The sequence below is a fragment of the Anopheles funestus genome, chromosome 2RL (genome assembly GCF_943734845.2).
Source record: "Anopheles funestus chromosome 2RL, idAnoFuneDA-416_04, whole genome shotgun sequence".
NCBI lineage: Eukaryota > Metazoa > Arthropoda > Insecta > Diptera > Culicidae > Anopheles > Anopheles funestus.
The window spans coordinates 85416370-85438822 of NC_064598.1; the positions used below are offsets into that span (position 1 = coordinate 85416370).

The 22453-nt window shown below is 40.5% G+C and overlaps 1 protein-coding gene across 2 annotated transcripts in view; it reads left to right on the forward strand.

Annotated features, from left to right (window-relative positions):
- The first annotated feature begins 4182 nt into the window (after positions 1–4182).
- LOC125763788 (UHRF1-binding protein 1-like) overlaps positions 4183–22453 on the forward strand; it is a 28696-nt gene continuing 10425 nt past the window's right edge. Inside the window, exons 1-6 of one of the 2 annotated variants that reach the window (XM_049427305.1) lie at positions 4183–5065; positions 18568–18769; positions 19137–20008; positions 20495–20614; positions 20701–20993; positions 21183–21203. In XM_049427305.1, the coding sequence (XP_049283262.1) occupies positions 5022–5065; positions 18568–18769; positions 19137–20008; positions 20495–20614; positions 20701–20993; positions 21183–21203 (1552 nt within the window). In that variant the 5' untranslated portion in view covers positions 4183–5021. The remainder of the gene's footprint in view (positions 5066–18567; positions 18770–19136; positions 20009–20494; positions 20615–20700; positions 20994–21182; positions 21204–22453) is intronic. The other variant, XM_049427304.1, reaches the window with a different exon arrangement.

Sequence of the window (22453 nt, forward strand, 5' to 3'; positions counted from 1 at the left end):
ATAGTATAGACGAAAAAATCCTTGTGGATACGTCTCGGCGCCACTCTGTGACTACTTAGTTAGAATAGTCTGGTGTTTTAGTGTTACGAACCAACGATGTTCCACTGAATGAAACAAAGCAATCGCAACACATTTAAAAAATTTCAAGCAATGAAACATCAGATTAGAATCAGATTAATGAATGCAATATTCCATGTAACATATCAAATCGTGTAACATATCAAACAAGTCATAAAATGGACTAAACCATTATTATCCGTTTATGTAAACCACCGAACTGGGTATCACATCCCTTCAGGATCGTCCCTCCCCACCGCCTCCCGCCTCCCCGTCCCCTTTTAAGCACTGATTATCCTGCTACGAGGTAAAAATAAGTCTAGTAAGCCAGAAATGACCGGCATGACCTTAGAAGTCATATAGAAATAATCTCAATCTCACCAATTATGTACACTTTCAAATATTTGTATCAATAAACATTTGAATTGATAGAAGCTTAATTTATAATTTTTCTCATCTTTTGCGATGCTTTTCTGTTGCTATCATTTATACTTCTTTTCCTAATGTTTGAACTGTTCCTAGTGTTTTCAATTTTTTTAAAATTTAAGTAGCGCATTCGCACTATTATTCGTTGTTTAGCAAAAGCTTTAACGATTTCCAAAGGTAAATTCGGTATTTTCCTATGCAACTGAATTGTTAGCCTTTTTACAATTTGTTTTGTTTTCAATAAAGTTCCCCCCTTATGGATTTTAAGAAAAATTTTATCCATTTTATGGCCTACGCTCAAAAAATCATTTGATGGCTTAAAAAGACCACCTGCAGACAAATGTTCCACAAATGAGGGTGGTTGTGCATAGCTATGCTCTGTATATATTTTGTGTGTATAACACCCTAAATTGAGGTCTGGAAATTTATCTTTATATTTTTTGGCTATGTATCCAATAATATACTCTAAACCATCTTCTTCCTGTTCTTGTAACGGAACGTCATTACTACTACCTTCACTAGATTCATCGCTAGAATTATCCAAGAATATTGCATTTTCATTTTCCATCTCCGTAATACTCGGAAGTGATGGAATAATTTCTGCATTGGAAAAAACAACTGCAGATATAAAATTTTCGCAGTCTTGCTCCCTAGATAGGTCATTCTCATGGTCTTCTTCTGGATTCTCGGTGTTATTATTGTTTTCTGGATTGAATGTTTGATTCTGTAAAATACTAGGTGTTTTTCCTAAAATCATCATTCTGATTCTGTAAGTACAGTTCAGAGGAGAAGGATGATCATGTACTCCTCCTCGTTGTCTAAGCTGTGAAAAAAAATTTTCCAGCACATCCTGATTGAGCTGAAAAAAAAAACATAATTAATGGATTTGTATTTTTCTTAGTGTATTGGGTTGTTTTCTTACCTTGTGTGTTGCTATGTAGCCTATGTTGTGAATCTGCTTCATATCTCTAAACAACATTTTGAGCGATGTGATTTGCATTAATACAGAACTTTGAAACCGTTGCATGTTATGTTTTCCTAAGACAACAATATTCGACATAAGTTCGTACATATTATCTAAAGTTTCTATTTGGTCGTCGGTGCCCTTGAAAACTTGTTTGTAATCAGTTTTTGCATGTGGGGTATACGAATTTGAAACACTAAACCATAAGTATACCTTATCAATAAAATCTGCCAAATTCTTCACTGAATCTTCATCTGAGTATCTTCGCAGCGATTTTGCTGTGGTCATTGATAAAAGCTGCGCCGCCCGACGCACATTTTGTCGTTCCTGACTCGACATTACTAAATGACCTTTTGTTAATTTAAATAAAGGGGTCATTTCCGCTTTTCCTCTTGCTTCAATCAAAGGAAAAAGGGGCTGTGCAGTAATTATTTTGTTATGATACTTAAAACCATAATCCACCAACCAGTTCCTAATTAATTTAAGCAAATGAGGGGTATCAGGTATAACATAAATGTTATTTTTGGAAACTGGATGCTCGAAATAAGGTCTCGTATAGTCTTGAGCACCCAATTTTTTCCAACAGCTTACATTCGTAGAACAGTTGTCGCTTACGATTGCAGCAACATTGATTCCCCTAAAACTTAATTTTTGAATAAGCTCCATTAAAATTTCTTTCGTCATTTTTTGATCGAAACCTATATACACTGGCTGTTTCCATTGTTTGAACAGTCCTCTTGCCATAACAACCTGTATATAATCGTGGGGACCGACTACCTCATCAGCTGCAGGATCGTATTCTAATGTGTTCTCTACTTTCATCTCGTCAAAACTCAATATGCATTCACAATCTCTCTTGGTCAATTCTTTTGCAAAATTTCCCATGAAAACAAGCAAATCTTCTAAAATTCCTTGCTTGAGATCAATTTTTCGAGCGTACTTTTGAAGCGTCGAAATTGATGGTAAGGGATAATTCATGTCCTTGGCCATGTAGTGGTAACCTCTTTTTCCAAAATAACGCAAGGTGAAAGCAGAACTTATTTCCTTTTTACTCCATTTAACACGTTTTTTTTCCTTCATAATCAAGTCTATTTGATTCGAAGATAATGTTCCTTTCAAAAAACCTTTCATTTTCGAGATTAGCTCGCAAGGCTGAATGCTATTTTTTTTTATCTTTTCAATCTCTGTCTTCAATGCTTTGTTTTCTTTTTTGAAAACTTCATTTTCAGATTTCATTGTTTCAATTTTTTCCTGTAAAACTTTATTTGCGTTGCGTAATTGGTTGTTTTCGTCCAGCACATTTTGTAGCTGATTTTCTAATTTGGCGATTGTCCCATTGTCTGAAACGTTTGTTTTTTGGCAAATATTCGTTTGATTCGTAAACATTGAATTAAAATTCATGTTTTCGATATCACTATCACCAACATTATCACCCACAATTAAATTGTTTATGGTATCATTACTTGGAGTAAGAACACAACGGATTGACGGAACAGCTGAAAAACAAATGATCGTATTAGAACATTATTCGTTTGTAGATCCTAGACATTTATTATTGAACTAGTTATATATACATTTTCTGTCTTTCATCTAAACTCTATTGAGTACCTATAAACTTGCTCGCTTGGAAAACATAATTAATTCGAAACCAAGAGTAAAATACCAGAAATAACACCTCTCAAAAAATATAATTCTAAATATCATTATGAAACAACAAAGAATAATTTTTAAGTTTAATTTTGACTTTTGATTTTGATTTCCCTTTGATCTTGTTTGTTAATGTATGCAGCAATTGTATGAATTTAGTATAGCCATACTGCATAAATAGAAGAGTATAATATTGTTGCGTGCATTATTTGACTCGTTTTTTAGCATAATTTAATATTTCAAAGTAATTTTCACCATCTAGCGTTTGTATTTGTGTGCTTTTTGTTTTTCATGAATTGTAACTAGATCCTCCTGACAAAGTATTTATGGTTGTTTATATGAATATATGAGTTTAACCTAACAAATTATAATATTAATTACACGTATACACGAGAATTGACCGTATCTGTTATGTAACGACAAACACGTTTATAAAACTAAGAAACACATTAAATCGCCAATTATGAATTGGCAAATAATTAAAAAAAAATGAAATAAATACTTACCATTTGGGTAAAGTTTCGCCAATCCTGTATTGGTCCCGCTTCGAGATAACATTTGGTAATCCTCTTCCCGAAAATGATTGGAACAAATAACACCACATTTCGGAGGTTGCCAATTTGCATCCCGTTCGCAAAATTGTATCCATTTCACACGTAAATCACCATGCGTAGGAAATTTATGAAATTTTACCGAAATTCCTTGTCTCTTAACAGAGCCAGGGGTGTTTTTGCAACATGCAACAGCACACGGGTTCGGCATTCTGCTTTCTTTGTTTGCTATTAATAATAACAAAGTAATTCACAGAGTAATTGCCCAATCACAACAAAATAATGAAAATACACTCGCTTTCTATACTTTCGAATGATTTTATCAGTGCAAATAGCGCAGAAAAATGAAAAATATGAATTTTTGCTTCAATCGCTATCGATTTTCACGTGGAATTGCCTTGATCAACGATCTGATTTGACAGCAAAATGCGCGCTCCTTCGGGAACCCATATGTCATGTCGCAAAATGTCAAAACACACTGCTTTCCACCACCTGGTCTCCTATAATAGCCTTGATCCAATGCATGTAAACGTCAATTACAAAATCAAAAAGGACTTGGGTGAAGAAAGGGCACTGTATAAGAAGAAGATTTGTTTTCACTACGTTCGGATAGCTCGGGAAGGACGTACATTTATCGTCCTCTTGTTTTCCGCTAACAAACGCATTTTCCGTTCTCTTATCAGCAACGATTAAACGTTGTAGCTTGTGTCCGCGGCGTGCGTGGCAACCATCGAAGCATAGACCTGTCGATGATGCGTAACGCAGAGTAGGCAAAGTGAAAAGATTGTTTCCAGTGGCAACCCCGAAGGCCTATTGTTTCTTGGTGTAAGGGTATGGCAAGGGCAAACGGAAACCCGTAAACGGAGTCAGAAAGGAATTTACATCACTCCGTACACTAGCGGCAGTAGGCAATTCACGCAGTTCCGAAGTGTTAACGATGGCATGATTCAGTGCTAGGTTGGGGTGGGAAAAGTGAAAAAGTGTCAATCGAATATAGAAAGGAAGGTGTTCCAGGCCTTCTCCTGGAAGGTGTGTGTGTTTGTGTGTGATCAGCCTGAATGTGTGTGGTCGATTTTTACCCCTTGTCATGTGCGATGCACATGCCAGCATCGTCATTCCCAGGCATGTGATAAGAAGGGTGGCAGAAGGGTGCAAGTGTTTCCGGAAGTAGCAGTGCTGCGACTCAAGTGCCGCTGGAAAGTTAGACCGGCCACAGAAAAAGTGTTTATGTGTGTGAGAGAAAGAGAGAGAGAGAGAGTAAGCGAGCGAGGGTGGTAAAATAAAGAAAAGCGCATCCCATACTTCCCCCCGATAGTGTGTGCAGTGAAGGCAATCGAAGGCGAAAATCCGAGAGCCTTGGTCAAAGTGGCGCAACAATGGTGTCCATTATAAAGAATCAACTGCTCAAGCATCTCTCCCGGTAAGTGGTTGGTGGTGTCACGTTGGCACTTAGGTCATGGGGTTGTCCTAGAAATGGAGTATCCTTTCCGGAAGTCATCGTAACCCTTGACCCCCCATCATTATTCTTTTTTACATTAAATCGTTCAAATTTATGCTTTTAAAATTTACTTCAAGTTTGTTTTAGTTGCACCGAATGTCGGAAAGAAGTCGCTAATCGAAACAGCTGTTACAAACCAATGCGTTGTGCGAATGTGCTGTAGCTTGCAATCGGCAGCGGACTGAACCAAGGCACAAATGCTCATTATCGAAGAAAGGCACAACACCCACACTGGTCTGGAAATGTGCCAACAATAGTGTCCAACAGCGTTACACCATTACGCATTATGAAGGCAAAGGTGTGCCGCATTACGACATTTCGATCCTTTCGATCGCTTTTTCTCGGTTGAGAACTGACCTTGCGTACAATTTCACGCATGTAAGAGAATTTATGAATGTTACTCAAAGTAAGGTCCGTTAAATTTCGTTAAAGTACCATTTGCTGGCAAATAACAAACGAAACCCATTCGTCCAATAGTGCTTGTACGACGGGGCCAGGAATGTTTGCATGTCATTAAAATGTAAATTAATTTCTTACCTAGTGCCTAGTGGTTGTTCTCACTAAAGTCGTACCGGTATGAAACCGGCCGTTTTCCGTTTCGGTTACTAATCATTGTAAAAGTGCCTGGCTTTCCCAAGGCAAACTTGTCGTTTTGTCGGCTCCCGACAGAGAGAGAGAAAGGAAACCAGATCGATGTTGATATTTTTATTTCATTTCGTTTTTTGTTGATCGCACTGTTTTACGGTCAGCAAAGAGAATGTTTTTGTTAAGAGCTTTAAAATAGATATACGCAAACACACACACACATTGCTTGTTAGTAAAACAAATGCTCTAAATAACTATCGTGCGTTTGCGACTGAAACCGAGCTTAAGACTTACTGCTTCCGGTTTTTGGTCGGTTATCCGGTTGTCCGTACCCGTAAGCCATGACCTTTTCTACGCGCCAGTGTGTCAGTAGCAAGACTTCCATTTGATGCGGTAAAAATGGGGGAGAAAAATCTAGTAGCAAAACACAATCAACCAGTCGTCGGTTAGGTGGGTGGTTTGTTTCTTATTCCTGTTTTTTTTGGGTGCTTGCTACTGACCCACCCACTTGCTGGGAAAGAAATTTTCCTTTGCGCGATTTGTAGCGTCCCAGTACGCCAGTGTGACATAGAAAAATGTAGAATGTTGTGAGACTGGTCCATATTTTCTTTCCAGTCTAATAAACATAATAAAAGTGGGTGTAAAGTAGATATGTTCAGGAAAAGTTTTGTAGAAAAAGGGCTCTAGCAAGATGTAGCTTTTGTTGATCTGAAGATAAAATATGAACGCCATATGAACATGGGAAACGTGTATTATGATTCCATAGTGACGCTAACTACTTCCTTTTATTGAAGTGGATTAGAAGTTACCCTTTAACAACTCGCTACGAAGAGCCAGGTATAGACCTCCAATGGATAAAAGTTGTTCCTATAACACCTTTATGATCTTGCGAACGATGATGCGCGCGCTTTTATTCGTACGAAAGTATTCCGCTCAGGTGTGGTATCAACTTCCGTCTGGCACAGCATAGCACACGGTGCAATTTTAAAGTGCTTCCCCATCCCACTTTTTGGGGCTGGGTGGAAAATAGCATGAAAATAGCGCACCATATGGTAACGGCGGGGATACACACACATATATTTTCCTACTGCGTGTCACGGTGCTGTGTTTTTTTTGGTGTACGGTGCGCGCAATTCCGCCGTTACGGATATTTCGTGGAAAAAGTTGTCTAGGCGCTTGGAAAAAAAAACGAAGGAAATAAGGGCGCGGGATAATGAAATGAAATAAAAATAAAATGGCTCCGTGGGTTTCGTACACCAGCAACATACACACGCGCACATAAACGAACCCACCAGCACACTACGCAGCATAAATGGTTCATCGTCAGGGATTGGCAAAATGCTTCCCGCCAGCTGATTTTATTTCGTTTGCGATTAAATTATTTTTAAGGCTTTCAAAGGGATACATAGAGATAATTTTACGGCTCCTGGATTCGTCCACGACATCCACTGCGCGATGCTTTTAATATTCCCAACTCGATTTAACTACCGGCGTTTTTACGCGTTGGTGGCTACTAAACAACTTTAGAAAGCATTTTCAAATTTTAATGCTTTTCCTGGAGTTCGTAGTATTTCAAAGTACATACGGTAACTATGGGAGAATTTTAAAATTCAAAAATAAATCTGATTTCATGTACTGGGGCTATTTGTATTAAGAGATAAGCAGCATGTACATGATACAACATCAAGTGTCCTAATTCGATGGATCTTATTCTTCTTAATTTGGCCTAAATATGCTCCTCCTGTAGCTTTCTGTAATTTACTGATGTAATATTGTACGTCAAAAATAATGAATAATGGGAGTCTCGGAGGTGTATCTGTTAGCGGCGCCTCACGACAGGACCATGTATCAAATATCATCTGGACTGTAACCCATACGCAGGATTCACAATCATACTACAGTGGATCGCAGATTGTCCGTGCCCATCGGGACTCGGTCCCTGCCGGATTAGCGAATATCACGGATAATAGGCACAACTCTTTTTATTGAGAAATATTAGTGTTGGGTGTGTAATGAGTGGACTTTTATCTAAAGCTAAATGTTAATATTCTTAGGTGCACTTTGTAAAAAAAAAATCTGTTCTATTTTGGTCGAACTTGAGCCAATTGTATCATTTCCTATGGAGGTTTTTATTTCTTGCCATCACCGGTTTGCTGTTAACATGTCAATGATAGTTTTACCTTTCTCAAACAAGTGTTTGTAGGACGAGTGGGAAGAGTAAGGACCCATTATCAATAGTTAAAAATAGGTAATCCTAAATCCACAGTGATCCATAGGACTATTGAGATTCTTATTCAGAATAGGTACGTTTTTGAATACTGCATTATTGATTTTCATATTTTACAGGCTTTTTACTCCTCAGCTGACTAAAGCAATTGATCTCTCAAGGATTCTTTCGTCTATTGAAATTGTAAAGTTTTGCTTTGGGGAAGCTGTTACAAATAAGATTCGATACACGTTTTCTTTACATATTACAAGATCGCCTCCCTTACCCCTAATTATGTAGCTTAACTTCAACAGCTTAGCAGCTTGTTTGAAATATTTTTAAAAGTATAACATGACATTGCCTGTTTCACGAAAAAGCTTGCCGAACCCTGTTCACCTTTAATAAAATTATCTAGCACCACCGGGGGGGTGGTAGATGGAAAAGTGATGATATTGAGACAGATTGTAATTTTTGAAATGTACATTTTGTTTCATTTATATATTTTTATTTTCTCACAGCCATTTCATTTTCCGCTTCCAATTTTTGCTTCCCCAAAACGCCCAGCATTTATTGGATTACAGCTCACGTTGTGATTTTCCGGTTGCGGTGCGCGGTTTCTGGATGAAGCAGAATTATTAAAAATGTATGTCAATTATGTTGATATGAAGTGACACACTTCCATTGGTTGTCAATGAAATAAAACCGTAATTGATAACTGTAAAGTTGATACGTAGAAGTGAAGCGCTTCTTTTACGAAATTACATTTAGAAAATGCTTTCTATTAAAAACCAAAAAAATTGTGCATGAAAACATTTTCTATTCCTAACTAAAAGTGTTGAATAAATACAAATATATGTTCCATTTGCAACGTAAATATACATGCGCTTAAACGTACGTGCACGTTGTGGACGATTCTCTATCAGTAAAATAAACAATCCAACCGAAAGAGATGTGTTATCAGTGATCTTTTTTGTCTGCCAGAGCAATGTGTGGGATAAACCTGCAGCATCTCGAATGCAGCATTTGCAACATTCCTGCAACCCGGGAGAAATATTGTTCTGTTTCTTCTGATGGATGTCAGTGTATGTGCCATTTTTAGTAATCACTTTCGGTTTGTAATACATAAAATAAACATAAACACAACGAACCGTTCTGTGTCGCTGTTTCGTTGCAATTGTACTTCGAACAAGCAACATCGTATACAGTGTAGGAATCCTTTTTCATTCTCTTTGAACTGGTAACATTTGTCCGATCGTACCGAAGCAAACAGAGGAAGTTTTAATGCTCTCAACTGTGAAGGCGATATGTAGGTTGCAAAAATTCTTCGTCACCGTTAATGCCTCACGATGTGAGATTACCGATGAAGAAATGGCAACTTCACGGTACCTCGGCCCTGAGGCTAGCTTTATCAGGTGAATGAGGAAAGGATTACAAAAAAAAAATAACGCTCCAATACTGGTTCACGCGAGCCCAACCTTGGGAGTTATGGTTGTTGTTTAATCAGTGCGCCCGTTGATAAGACTCTCCGGAACGGTTTTTGTTTCCGCTCCCTTGCTTAAGTTTCGTCCAACGTCTCATGCTGCCCCGGCACACGGAAATAGAGTATGAGTAGCAGCTGTTTAATGCTTTTACGTGTCGCTTCCCAATAACGGACCATCGAAACTTGCTGTGCAAGAAAATAAAACTCCATGAAAACCGTATGTTGTAGGTACAGTGGCAAAAAAGGATCTTTTTTTTTGCTTGCACCACCACCACCAGAGCTTTAGTTTTAGTTGGATGATAAATGGATGTTGATGTAGTTCGTTTTCTATCAATCTACGTTAGCTGCAGATGGGTTGGTTGGCAAATAAACTTTCTTCCGTGCAAGTGCACCATGATGCACTGGGAAGTGTGTACGGTACGATATACAAGAACGAAAAGGTAACAACCTCGGCAAACCATTTTAGTTCCATTAAACAACACTTGAAAGTAGGTGTTAGATCTAAAAGAGATTTTTTTCCTATTATTTTGTTACTTTTTTTTCAAAATGGTTCAGTGTCCAAGGTAGTGCAGAATGTTGCAAGAATAAGGGACATTCCATCGTCTTGTAAACGATTAAACCTTCTCACACTAATTTTGTTTTTGCTGGCCTGCGACCGTTAACGATTTGGTGTTAAAGAACATGCTACACTCATTAGACGCATCGTGTGCCATAAGGGAGTTGGGAAGTGCTCTGGCCCTCATCGTAGAATCTCTGTACCATCTTTCTACACCCTGACCTCCCCGCTTCAAAGATCGTCGGATGTGACCTTAAACCGATGGAAGATGAAAAAGTGGAACAGTTTGTATTCCCCCGGCGTTCCATTACAAACAAGTTGGAAGACCGTCCTTTTGGGGAGCGCTACTTGATGATCGCTTCCTTCAAGATGGCGTGTAAAATTGACGTCATTATGGTGCAGCAATTTCAGTCACTCCGCAGATCCCATTTGCCGGAGGAAATAGGAGAGTAATTTGAAATTATACAGTGGCTAGCAAATGCTCAAGAGTAAGAGAGACACAATGAGGGATGTGATTGCATTGCTGAAGGTTGTAGGAAGTGAAAGATTAAGGAGATCTGTTTGTTTTTGTTGCTGTCTTTATTTGAAAGAAAATCCTATGTTTTAGGTTTTTTTAAAAAAAATATCTGTCAAGTATTATTTGATATTTGATACAGCAAATAATATTGTTTTTTTCCCCCTTGAAAAGTGTGAATACCTTGGGAAATCATATCAGTAATCTTATCTGAAATTTGTTTTCTTCTTCAATGCTGTGCTTTTCGTACACGTACACGTGTCTAAAGTTACGCAATGGGTTTTTTTTTGAATGACCAACATCAGAAAAATAGTTGAAAAAGATCCAATTTCCCTTTCGGGTTTAGAAAAATAAACGGTGAAAGTAGTATTAGACCAAAAAGTGTGATCATTGGTGATCATTAAACTTTTAATTGCATACTTTCAGGCGTTTAAAACAAAGCTTAACGAAAATAAAGTTAAGAAGAGTATTTTACTTCTATCAATATTGCGGACAACAATAATGAAGTCTTAAAATTCTGGCCACGGTACCGCAATATGTTGTCATAATTAATTTTATCATTAAGTAAGTAGTAATACAACAAAGTAAGTAGTAATACAAACAAAACAACTCTTCGAAGCTAGTTGTACGCATTTAGCTGCCATTATGCTAAAGAAAAACAAAACTGTAAATGGCTAGCAAATTTCCATTTTCACCTCAGTTTGCTCCGTTGTTTCTGTTGCATTTATCATAAACGTACGGTGCACGGTACGATGGTAAATGCAAATTGCATAAGCACGCTTTACCACCTTCACCTTGCACGAGGGGAATGGCAGTAGAGATGCACAATAAATCTAAACATTTGCTTTTACCCTGTCGTCGCCATCGTTCTCCTCCGACTTTGGTTGGTTAGATCCCATGTGTACAGGTGTTCCGACCGAATGCATCGATGAAGGTGATGATGATAACATGGCTAGAGTCAGTGTGTGAATAGACACATATTACAGGAAATCCCCATTTAATATGCGCACCAGAGGAGGACGTTCTGTTTGAGTGACTAAGTCGGTCCGGTGATGTGTGAACATTCAGCAAACGATTGATACAAGAGCTTGATGGGAAAGTAATTATTCTACAGAAAAAAAACTACATATTGCCTAAACTCCCAATGGGAGTTTCTATCAGGAAAACTGTTTTCCCCAGCGTTGGAGCGACGCTACTGAGCAGATTTATTACCTGTGCGTTCCGATCGTTTCTGAATGGTGGATCGATTATTTTTTTCTTGTAATAAAATTTTCTCTATTTCAGACTAAATGCTCATCAGGGAATTCGTGCAATTGATGTAATTAATGTTACTTTCCATTTCATTTTGTACTTTCCTTTCCCTTTTCCGATTGAGATTAATTGCTCGGTATAACGCACCACGGCATGGTTCTTGGCTTTTACAAGGTTGTAGAAAATTGCCATTTTGTGCTGGTGTAAAACTTTCTCACCGTGTATGCTAGCGCTGTTTTGTCATGTTGCCGCATATTAAATTATGAAGGCAAGCAATTTATCTCACGAAAACAAGAAACCAAACCAATAACCAACTAGAATCCAGCGCACGTGCTCTTCTTCTGGTCTAACGAAACACTGAGATGTGTGTGTGTTGGTGATCCGGTTCGTGTTTGGTTGGAAAGTTATCCCCCGAAGTCGTTGTGGCCCACGAAAAGGGATTCTGTTCGCGCGGATGCGCGCATATGCATAGTTATGATTGGTGAGAGAAAATCTATCGCCGTATTGCCATCCCCCTAGCCAGCACCACGTGCCCAACCGTTGTTCCTCATTTCGATCCCGTTCATCATCAACCCCCGGGTGGTGGGATGATGTCTGCAGATGAAGCATGATTGTAAATGAGAAAGATGTCCTCCATCACCTCATCAACAGCGAGCGAGTCTAGCTTTCTGCTATGGCGTCCGTACTTTTGCGTTATCTGCCCCGGTTGAAGGTTCTTTTCTACACTTCCGCCCAACGATGTGGCGAGATGGATCGATCATCCGGACGTGCTTAGCTTTACAGCACATTGTGCAGCTTTTCTTTCTATTTCGCAACACAAACTCACAGCTACCCGTGTTCCCCAAACCTGGGATGGAATACATAAATAATGGACTGAAATTTATTTCCTTTCAATGCGAGAAGGCCGGCCGTCCGGTGCCGGGCCTTCACGGGTAAAACTTCGTGCAGCTTTGTAGCCATGCAGCAATGGTGGCAACCTGTAGCACGTTCCGTAAGCACCGCGTGTCATCAATATCACTCTGACCGATGGTGCAGTACGAAGTACAAGCGTAAAGATGGGTAAGGAACGAACGTTAGGCTCATTTTCCCTTGGGGGGTATTTGGAGATGGATTGGTTATTAGTTTAGTCGTCGATGTATCGGAATCATATCTATGCTACTCGGCAAACTTTGGTACAACATTGGTACGCGTCGGTTTTGTCGCTCGGAAAGTAGCAAATTTTCCAGACCCACCTCCGTTGTGTTCCGTTTGCATTGTGGGGTAACATTGTGAAGTTTTCAATCCAGGAAGCATATCGATAAGATAATGGAAACTACTAGTAGAAGATGGATGAATTGTCTGATCGGTTGGATAAGATGGTGCCACTCTGCCACGCTAATACACACCAAAAACACACGAAAAGGTGAAGGCTGCAGGCGTACCGAAAACCGTTCAGTTATTCATTAGAAGCATTATTTATGCATGCTGCGCTCGGTAATAGCGGTTCGTGCTCACGCGGCGGTGTTGGGAGGGAACCCAGTGCTAAGAATTCGAGTTGCGAAGCGTAGTTACGGTGATGCTGGTACAATATTTATCATTAAAGTTGACCGTTATAGTCGAGGGAGCAAGGAACATGGAAAATGGATCATTTGCAAGTCGGTGGGATGAAGTGTTAATGTGCGTCAAACGTTTCGTACGGGTGAGTTTCTTCTTTCCCAGATAACATTTGTTCTATTGTGTCATATGGTGGGAACACTTTTTCAATAGTTTATTATTGGTCTCGCCAAACAGAAGCTAAGATTGGTAAAAACATATTAAAATATTTGTTAATGTTCGTATGAAATATGAAGGGCTTTAATGCTTCTGGGTTTTTGGTGGAGTTACAATGAGGTGGTCGATTATGAGTTTGTGAATATTTTGAGCCTATCAATATTATTTTTTTAATATAAAAGGGATCTGCCACCAGTCAGTAGATTCCTAGTAAAATTCTTTAACACATTTAGATGATCATCTGCAAAGCAACATGATTTTGGTGGAATCGATTTGAAGTTGTATATTATGAGTCAGTAAAAAATGACAGTCATCAACACGGTCAGGCCGTTCTATCTGAAAAAAAAACTGACAGTCATATTTACAATCATTTAAAAAATTGTAATTACTCTATGTAAAATCTTATATTCTCTTCGGTGGAATTAATTTCCCGTCGTATACTATGAGTGATTGAGGCTAAGGATGTTTTGCATTCATGGCTTTTACGCTTATCCTGGTAAAAAGGATCCACTTGATTATCAATTGATATTGCATTAAAAAGATTGCAAATGACTTACTGTGATGCTATGTTGATCTGAGTCAGGATTCCTCTGGAAGCTTTCAGCGGCCATTTCCCCCTGACGCCATTCTCTCGTTGACCCGTCATCAAGAGGAAAGTACTGGGAAGTACCGTATCCGTAATGGTCCGGAACGAGAGAGTTTGCCTCGGGGTAGTCTACCGGAAGTGGTGTGACAGCAGGCAAAGGTTGGAAGCAAATTGAAAGTCACTCCCTTATGCCACAGGGCACTCCAAGAGTACACCGAGTGAATTCAGGGCGGGTGACTTTTTTGTTGTTGCTTTTTTTCTATTCCTGCTCTATTTATGCTCCCGTTGAGCTACTCTGGTCGTAAAAGTCACGCCACCACGGACACTGGATCAGTGCATAATTGAATTCCTGCTAAAGTTTACCATCGGGTGGATGAAAAATCTCCGCGTGTGTGTGTGTGTGTGTGATGGTCCCGGTGCTTATTCCCCGCAGTAGATCTCACCTTACCCCATCTATGCCCTTCTTCAGATGCAGGACGAATTGTTTTAACAACGGGATGGTTTGCCGGTGATTTCAATATAAACTTTTGCCCTCTGCTACTTTGGGGGGCACGAACGTGGTCATCCTGATGATACTGCTGCCATAACGGCGACCGTTGGCGACGGCGACAAAATGGTTAAAGTTTTGTCCTGTCTCGTTGACGTTTTAATTTGTCGCTGTTACAAAAAAAAGATGGCCAACGAAAGCCCTCCGGGAGGAAATGGAGCATCGGGTGAAGACTCACCATTTTCATCCTGCTGCTGAGGATGCATTAAACCATTCCGCTTTCTGTTTTATTTGATCATTCTTCGCTTGGCGTCATCAGTAAAGATAATACGATCGTGTTGGTAGACATACGGAAAAGGGCAGTGTGAAGGGCACATTTCGGTTCGCGCGCCTGGTAGAAACCTAATTTGTTTATAGTCATCAAAGCGATAAATTGGCCCAAAACTAAATTGTCAGCAAAACGTCAACTGCCATCCCGGTGGGGTGGTTTGAATCTTACGGATGTCCTGATCCATTTTTTTTCCTGGGAAGAGTGCTAAAAATCTGGTCCATCTTCATAGACATTCGTCGGTGATGACGTGGTAATGTCTTTTTAACTTTTAACGGTCTCAGCAGATAATAAGATATGAGTCGCTTGCTCGTTTCACTCGAATCCACTCGCGTGGATGATCCCGGTAGGGAAGAGAAGGAAGAAACAATCTCATCCTCATACTGAAGTTGATGATGATGATTTACACCCATTAAAGAGATTTTTGCACCTGACCATTATGCCTTGAAGCGTTAAAACCACAGCGATTATGGTTAGACATACTAGTTAAACTTGATGCCAGATAGCTAGATAATTGGACCATGCATATTCAATTGGAAGAGTCGCTTTACTCTCTCTGGTTATTGCGGACTTGATTGCAAAATATCTGCCTGAAATCATTGGACAAACCAGATGGACAAACTAGATTTAAATCTACATTGATTTAACTTCTTTTACACACACACTCTCTATATGCAAATCGGTCGAGCTTGTGACCTATTTTACGTTTACACCTCAAGAGCAACTCTTTACATATTCAGTGCTCATTTCCGTCTGGCTTTTACCTTATGTCGGATACAGCTTGTGGTGAGTGTACCGCCAACATTCAACACTATGATATTCATCACCGGAAGGATTAGAAGCTCAACACACTAATGAGAATGTGATCTCTTTGTTGCCTTTCTGTTGGCGATTGTCCTTGACAGTGAGATAATTTCTCACAAGTCTCTCATCCTAGAATCCCATCTCTTTCCAATATTGGATGAAATTATAGTAAGGAATAATTAACATTAGCTCAAGTTGGGAAGGGAATTCTATTGCAAAAACAGTACATCCAGAAGACTCAAAAATTCGTCTAATTTTTGGATCAGTTCTCGAATTCTCTTCCGCATCTCTTCAATACTTTCATAACATTTGGTCTGCTGTTTCACATGGTGGGAACACTTTTTCAATAGTTTATTATGAGTCTAGCAAAAAAGGAGCTAAAATTGGTAAAAACATATTAAAATATTTGTTAATATAAACATATTATAAATATTCGTATGAAATATGAAGGGCTTTAATGCTTCTGGGTTTTGGTGGAGTTACAATGAGGTGGTCGATTATGAGTTAGTGAATATTTTGAGCCTATCAATATTCAACACTATGATATTCATCACCGGAAGGATTAGAAGCTCAACACACTAATGAGAATGTGATCTCTTTGTTGCCTTTTTGTTGGCGATTGTCCTTGACAGTGAGATAATTTGTCTCTCATCCTAGAATCCCATCTCTTTCCAATATTGGATGAAATTATAGTAAGGAATAATTAACCTTAGGTCAAGTTGGGAAGGGAATTCTATTGCAAAAACAGTATATCCAGAAGACTCAAAAATGCGTCTAATTTTTGGATCAGTTCTCGAATTCTCTTCCGCATCTCTTCAATACTTTCATAACATTTGGTCTGCTGTTTCACATGGTGGGAACACTTTTTCAATAGTTTATTATGAGTCTAGCAAAAAAGGAGCTAAAATTGGTAAAAACATATTAAAATATTTGTTAATATAAACATATTATAAATATTCGTATGAAATATGAAGGGCTTTAATGCTTCTGGGTTTTGGTGGAGTTACAATGAGGTGGTCGATTATGAGTTAGTGAATATTTTGAGCCTATCAATATTCAACACTATGATATTCATCACCGGAAGGATTAGAAGCTCAACACACTAATGAGAATGTGATCTCTTTGTTGCCTTTTTGTTGGTGATTGTCCTTGACAGTGAGATAATTTGTCTCTCGTCTTAGAATCTCATCTCTTTCCAATATTGGATGAAATTATAGTAAGGAATAATGAACATTAGGTCAAATTGGGAAGGGAATTCTATTGCAAAAACAGTACATCCAGAAGACTCAAAAATTCGTCTAATTTTTGGATCAGTTCTCGAATTCTCTTCCGCATCTCTTCAATATTTTCATTATGTGGCTTGTCATTTTTTTTCAGAGTCCATTAGCATTTGATGCCAAAAATTGACGTCGTGACTATCGAAACGAGCATCGGTTTTCGGCAAATGTTTCCGCCGTTTCGTGTGTCGCACGTGCTCGCTAATCAAGTAAATTATCGGCTGTTCCCCCGGGCCGACAAAAGCCAACCATTCCACTGGCAGTGGTTGTGATGAGTTCATTTGAAGATTTTCGCCCCATACATCTTCCGTAATGTCATTGCTGACAGTGAAATGCAATCAAGCTAGTGGATCACACTAGATACGTCCATAAGCCATTGGTACATGATTCGTATGGCACAGCAGTTGACTGATGTGGTATTGCTGCACTTACTACCACTTGCGGTCATGTAAAATAGCTCTCGTTAAGGGAAAGGGAGCAAGAAAGAGATACATATTTTGGGGTAAAGTTTATCCGCTTAACCTACTGCTTTCATGTCATTTATTGAGCTGAGGTCATCTTCACCAAACTCGTCCACCACGTGCACTGACCATTGCTTGCCAGGATTCCCGCCAATGAGCATAAAACGGTGCGGAATAATTTGCCCTGATTAGAATTCATCTCACATACATGCTAGTGCCCCAGGTTATGTGCCTCAGCAGGCACACATTAGCCTTCCCGGGGCACTGTTACGGTACGTTTCCGAAGGAAAGCAAGTTTGGTTGTCCTATTACGCACTGGATGACTTCTGGAGCAAGCTTGCGGCAATGCGGTCCAAATTTGTTCCTTTTGCCGGCCCAAAGTATCTACCCGCGGGGACTACGAAGCACGTTGACGACTTTAGTGACGGGCTGTCATTTGGATCTGTTCCTGCACACACCAGTAATGGCCCTAATCGTACGGTGCTATCAAATCCACCGGTGGTTAAGGATGTTTCCGTTTGTGTGTGTGTGTTTTTTTTTATCGTTCTTTCTTGCCTAGGGCCAATATTCCCTTATGTTCGTTCGCATTGCAAACGGTAAAGAAAGATAAGGACGAGAAGGAAGGCAATTCATTTCGTTGTATAAAGCTTTCGACAATTTCGACCTGCATACATTTCACAGGAAAGTAAAAGTTCCCATACATCCTCATACATTTGCCGCACCATTTTTACACTGCCGGGCCGGGTGGTCGTCCCACCCAGCCAATGGGAAAGCGCAGGTTTTTTTGTGTACGGTTGGGTAGCATTTTATTTCCCCGAGCGCTCGTTTGCCGGGCGGTTTTTTTTATCCGAATATGTCATTTAATTTCATCTTCGCTTCACTTCTTCGCACTTTTATTTGACATTTCTGCCATTTCCGTCAGTGATCTGGTAAACTCTCATCCTTGGATGCTTGTAGCTTGGAAGGACTGAGAATTGATCGAGTAAGGGAACACCGTACCATATCCTGTTTCCGGTTTATTTATTTGTCCTCCTCCCCTCCCCCTTTTTCCAGCCTTTTTACTACCTACCCAATTGTTCGTGCCGTGTTTTGCTCACACTTGAAGTTGTACTGACTGCCTTTGTTTCGTTCGACTTGCAGCTACACGAAGAACTTATCGCCGGATAAGGTGAACCTGAGCGCATTCCGGGGCGAAGGTGAACTCTCCAATCTGCAGCTGGACGAGAATGTGCTGACGGAACTGTTGGAGCTACCCGCTTGGTTACGGTTGACGTCCGCTTGGTGCAATCATGTCTCGTTTCGAATATCCTGGACCAAGCTGAAAAGCACACCGATTATGCTGGTAAGTGTTGGGACTGGGCAATATACGGGCACACGACAAAACACAACGGGCATCGGTCCTGCTGGATGAGAATGGTTTATATCGCCTTACTCGTTTGACACCATTACTCAATAAGTGAACTTCTGCCAGAGTTCCACAGTTACTCAGTTGCCTCCTCAGTTGTCTAATTATGTGATGATAAATACTGTGTGTCGTGTGACGCTTATCGTGTGATAATGTGTTCATGGAGATTTTATTATCTAATGTGAGGAAATAAGTACAACTTTTCGCAAGGACAGTAGTTCCATCTTCTAAATATCCTTTTGCATGACTATTCAGCATGGGTTTCCATTTGCCGAATGTTGATTGTTATTCTCTTCTATTGCAGACACTTGATGAGGTGAACATAACGATAGAAACATGCGAAATAGCACGGAGCGGAACACCAACCGCCGGGCTTTCCAGCCTGGCGGTACCTCAGGGGAAATACAGCTTTATACACAAGGTCATCGACGGCATTACGATCGCGGTGAACACGGTGAACGTGAATCTAAAAAGTCCCGCCTTTACCGCCTCGGTACAAATGTCCCGAATACGGGTGGAATCCCGCACGCCCAAATGGCTGCTCGGTGATCTGCGCGTGACAAGACTGAAGGATCCAACCCGCGGCATGATACTGATCTTTAAGGAAATTTCTTGGCAGACGGTACGCATCGAGGCAAGCAGCACCCAGGACCTCAGCCTCACACCGTTGCGCCTCCTAACGAATCAAGCCCGGTGTCGCATCACGATCAAGAAGCGGTTGACCGACTGTAGTATCGTTGCCAGCCGGTTGGTGCTGATTCTGGACGATCTGCTCTGGGTGCTGACGGATTCACAACTCAAGGCTGCACTCCATTTCGTAGACTCGCTGACCGGCCTAATCAAAGCATCGACGAACGTGGTGCAGCGGGTAAAGGCACAGAGGAAGCTGGAAACGCTGCCCGAGTATCAGGCACAGCTGGACCAATCGAAGAAGGTGCCGGACACGCAACAGCTGTCCGCCGCCCAGCGTTACTTCAACATTTACGACATGCGGGAAACGTCGTATCACTTCTTTAGTCAGCGCATTGATCTGCATCTGTGTGATGATGTCGGTGTGGGACGGTCCAGCCATCCTAACCTAACGGACGGTGGAGCATTGCAGATTTCCGTGCAGCGCTTCCACATCGATTACTATCCGTACCATTTGGCGAAAGCCGATCGATCCCACTGGCCAAAGTAAGTAGAGTCGTTTAGCTATCGTACTACTCTCTTGTTACTTATATTGGCATTGCTGCCGTCCGGCTTATACCGGTCGATTGCTGGGTTTGGTTCAGTTCGGTAAAGCGAACGTGACTAGTGTCACATGTCAATGAATAAGCAGTAATTTAATTTACGAACCAGTCAGCAATATTTAAGCCGAGAGTGTTCTCACTACTGTGGCACTCGTCGGTAAATAAGTTTGAGAAAGTTATGCACGATATGTGTTCGAAAATGTATCGACTTTTAAACCTTTTTGATTTGTAGAGACGGTAATTAATGGCAACATTATTCATTTGTAGTAATGGATTAATTCGCTGTTGAATGAAAGCATGATAACAAAATGGATGTCTATCAATTTATTTGTCTACAATGAGTTTTACTAACAGTTAATGAGTATCATGTACCACATATGCGTTAGAAAGTATATTGAACATTGTCCGCTTCCTATCATACTTATCCTAGATATCGTGAGGCAAGCATACCACCCGCGTTTTGGCTGAAGCAATCATTAAACACCTTCAGGGAAACCATTCTAAACCTAAGTCAACCAAATCGACCACCGCAGCATGCATCATTGGAAAGGTATATCCGGTATAATATCCTCTAGCAGTTTTAGATTTCTTTTTAATTCAAGCACACTTCTCACACTGCTTTTCCCAAAATTCCAGAACAACAAACTTAGGTCAACAGCAAGCGACACCGGCATCACCTGCACCGATGGGGCATCAGCGTGGCGCTAGTACGGCAGGCACCAACGGTACCAATCAACCGGCAACCCAATCCGTTCCCGGTACACCAACCAGTGGCAGCAGCCATAGTACTGTTTCACCGATGAAAAAACACGTCCTAGACAATCTGGCAAAGCTAATGTGTGCCTGCGTAGTGATGAAAATCGAAGAGTTTACACTGTACCGCGTGACGACGTCCGGGAACAAACAGATGCCAAAAGAGTTTGTTGCAGGTAGGTGATCGCATCTTCACGGCAAAAGGCTCGTAAACTATGTGATCTTTTCGATCATTCCGTTCCGTAAGCGTATATGCGATGTTAAAGCGTGTGTTGTGTGCGTGGCGTGTATGATATGCAATAATTTATACTTTTCTCCTTTACGTGTGACATAATTTATCGTTTCATGGTGGCACACACTAAAAGCTCAAAACAAGCGGAAGAAAGGTATCGATCGTGCACGGTTTTACTACTAACCGTAGAATATGTTACGCAAAACTTTCACAATATGTTCCACTGTTATTATGTTTCGTTACTTTCCCTACCTTGCTAGTGCATTCAGTTTATTGTCACACTTATATCTTTACGTGTTTGTAGTTAATTTGTTATGAAATTTCGTTATATACGTTATGCTCCTCATGCTCATCTTCAGACGATTCCGTATCATCGATGCTCACCGTATCACGATCATGCTCGATCGCCGTGTAGCTAATGAAGCGCACCGTAAAGAAGTAGAAAAATTCAACAATACTAAGTACGCTCGCCCCGGTAAACAGTCCCAGTATTCCACCGATCGACACGACGACGTCTATGGCTTCGCGTACGATTTGACGCCGGTAGCGCTGCGTTGGGTGAATCATCAGCTTTAGCTTGACCGATCGCTCGTTACGGTCGTTATCGTACGCGTGTCGTCCAACCAGCCGGATCTCGTTCTCCGTACAGGACGGATGACAGTGGCATGGATATCCTTCCGTATACCATGGCTGCAATATTCGCGTTGGTGGTGCTACCAGATTGAAGTTATCCAGACACTGCATGCCTTTATAATCGCATGCAGACCCATTTTCATTGTCTTGCGTGGAAGTAGGAATTATTGTGGATTATGTTATTGTTAGATGTGTTAAAAACAACTTACCTGCGAGCAGCATATTGTGATGAAAGCAATTACACACACGAAGCTGAATCGCTTTCAAACACTGGGTAACACAAACGCTGTAGCTGTACTTTCGGTAGGTAGTGTTGCCGGCAGCTAAGTGCAGTTCGTCTGGAAAGAGGCATCGTCTCACGTCGATATCCACCGTACGTACGAGCGGATCGTTAACAATGTTCTGAACAGTGATGTATATCTTTTCCTCATACCCTGGTGCTATTTGCTTGAATTGCAACCGTTGCAGCAAGATATGTGGGATGTCGTCCTCGTTCATTATGTTTGTCTGGGATGAAAAATATGTTGTTGTTTTTTCAACCATAAAAACAAACAGTGTGGCTTACTACTTACCGAAACTGCACGATTGTAAACTAGCAAAAGATCTCCATCGGGATTTTCGCTATCCATTTCCAAAGGCAACCAATTTTTTCCATATCTGGTAAAAGAAAACATAACATCAAAGGCACGTAAAAATGGTTTTGACCATACCTGCTAGCTTACTTGTCAACCGTTTGTACAGAATTCAGCAAAAAGCACAATCCCATCGTCG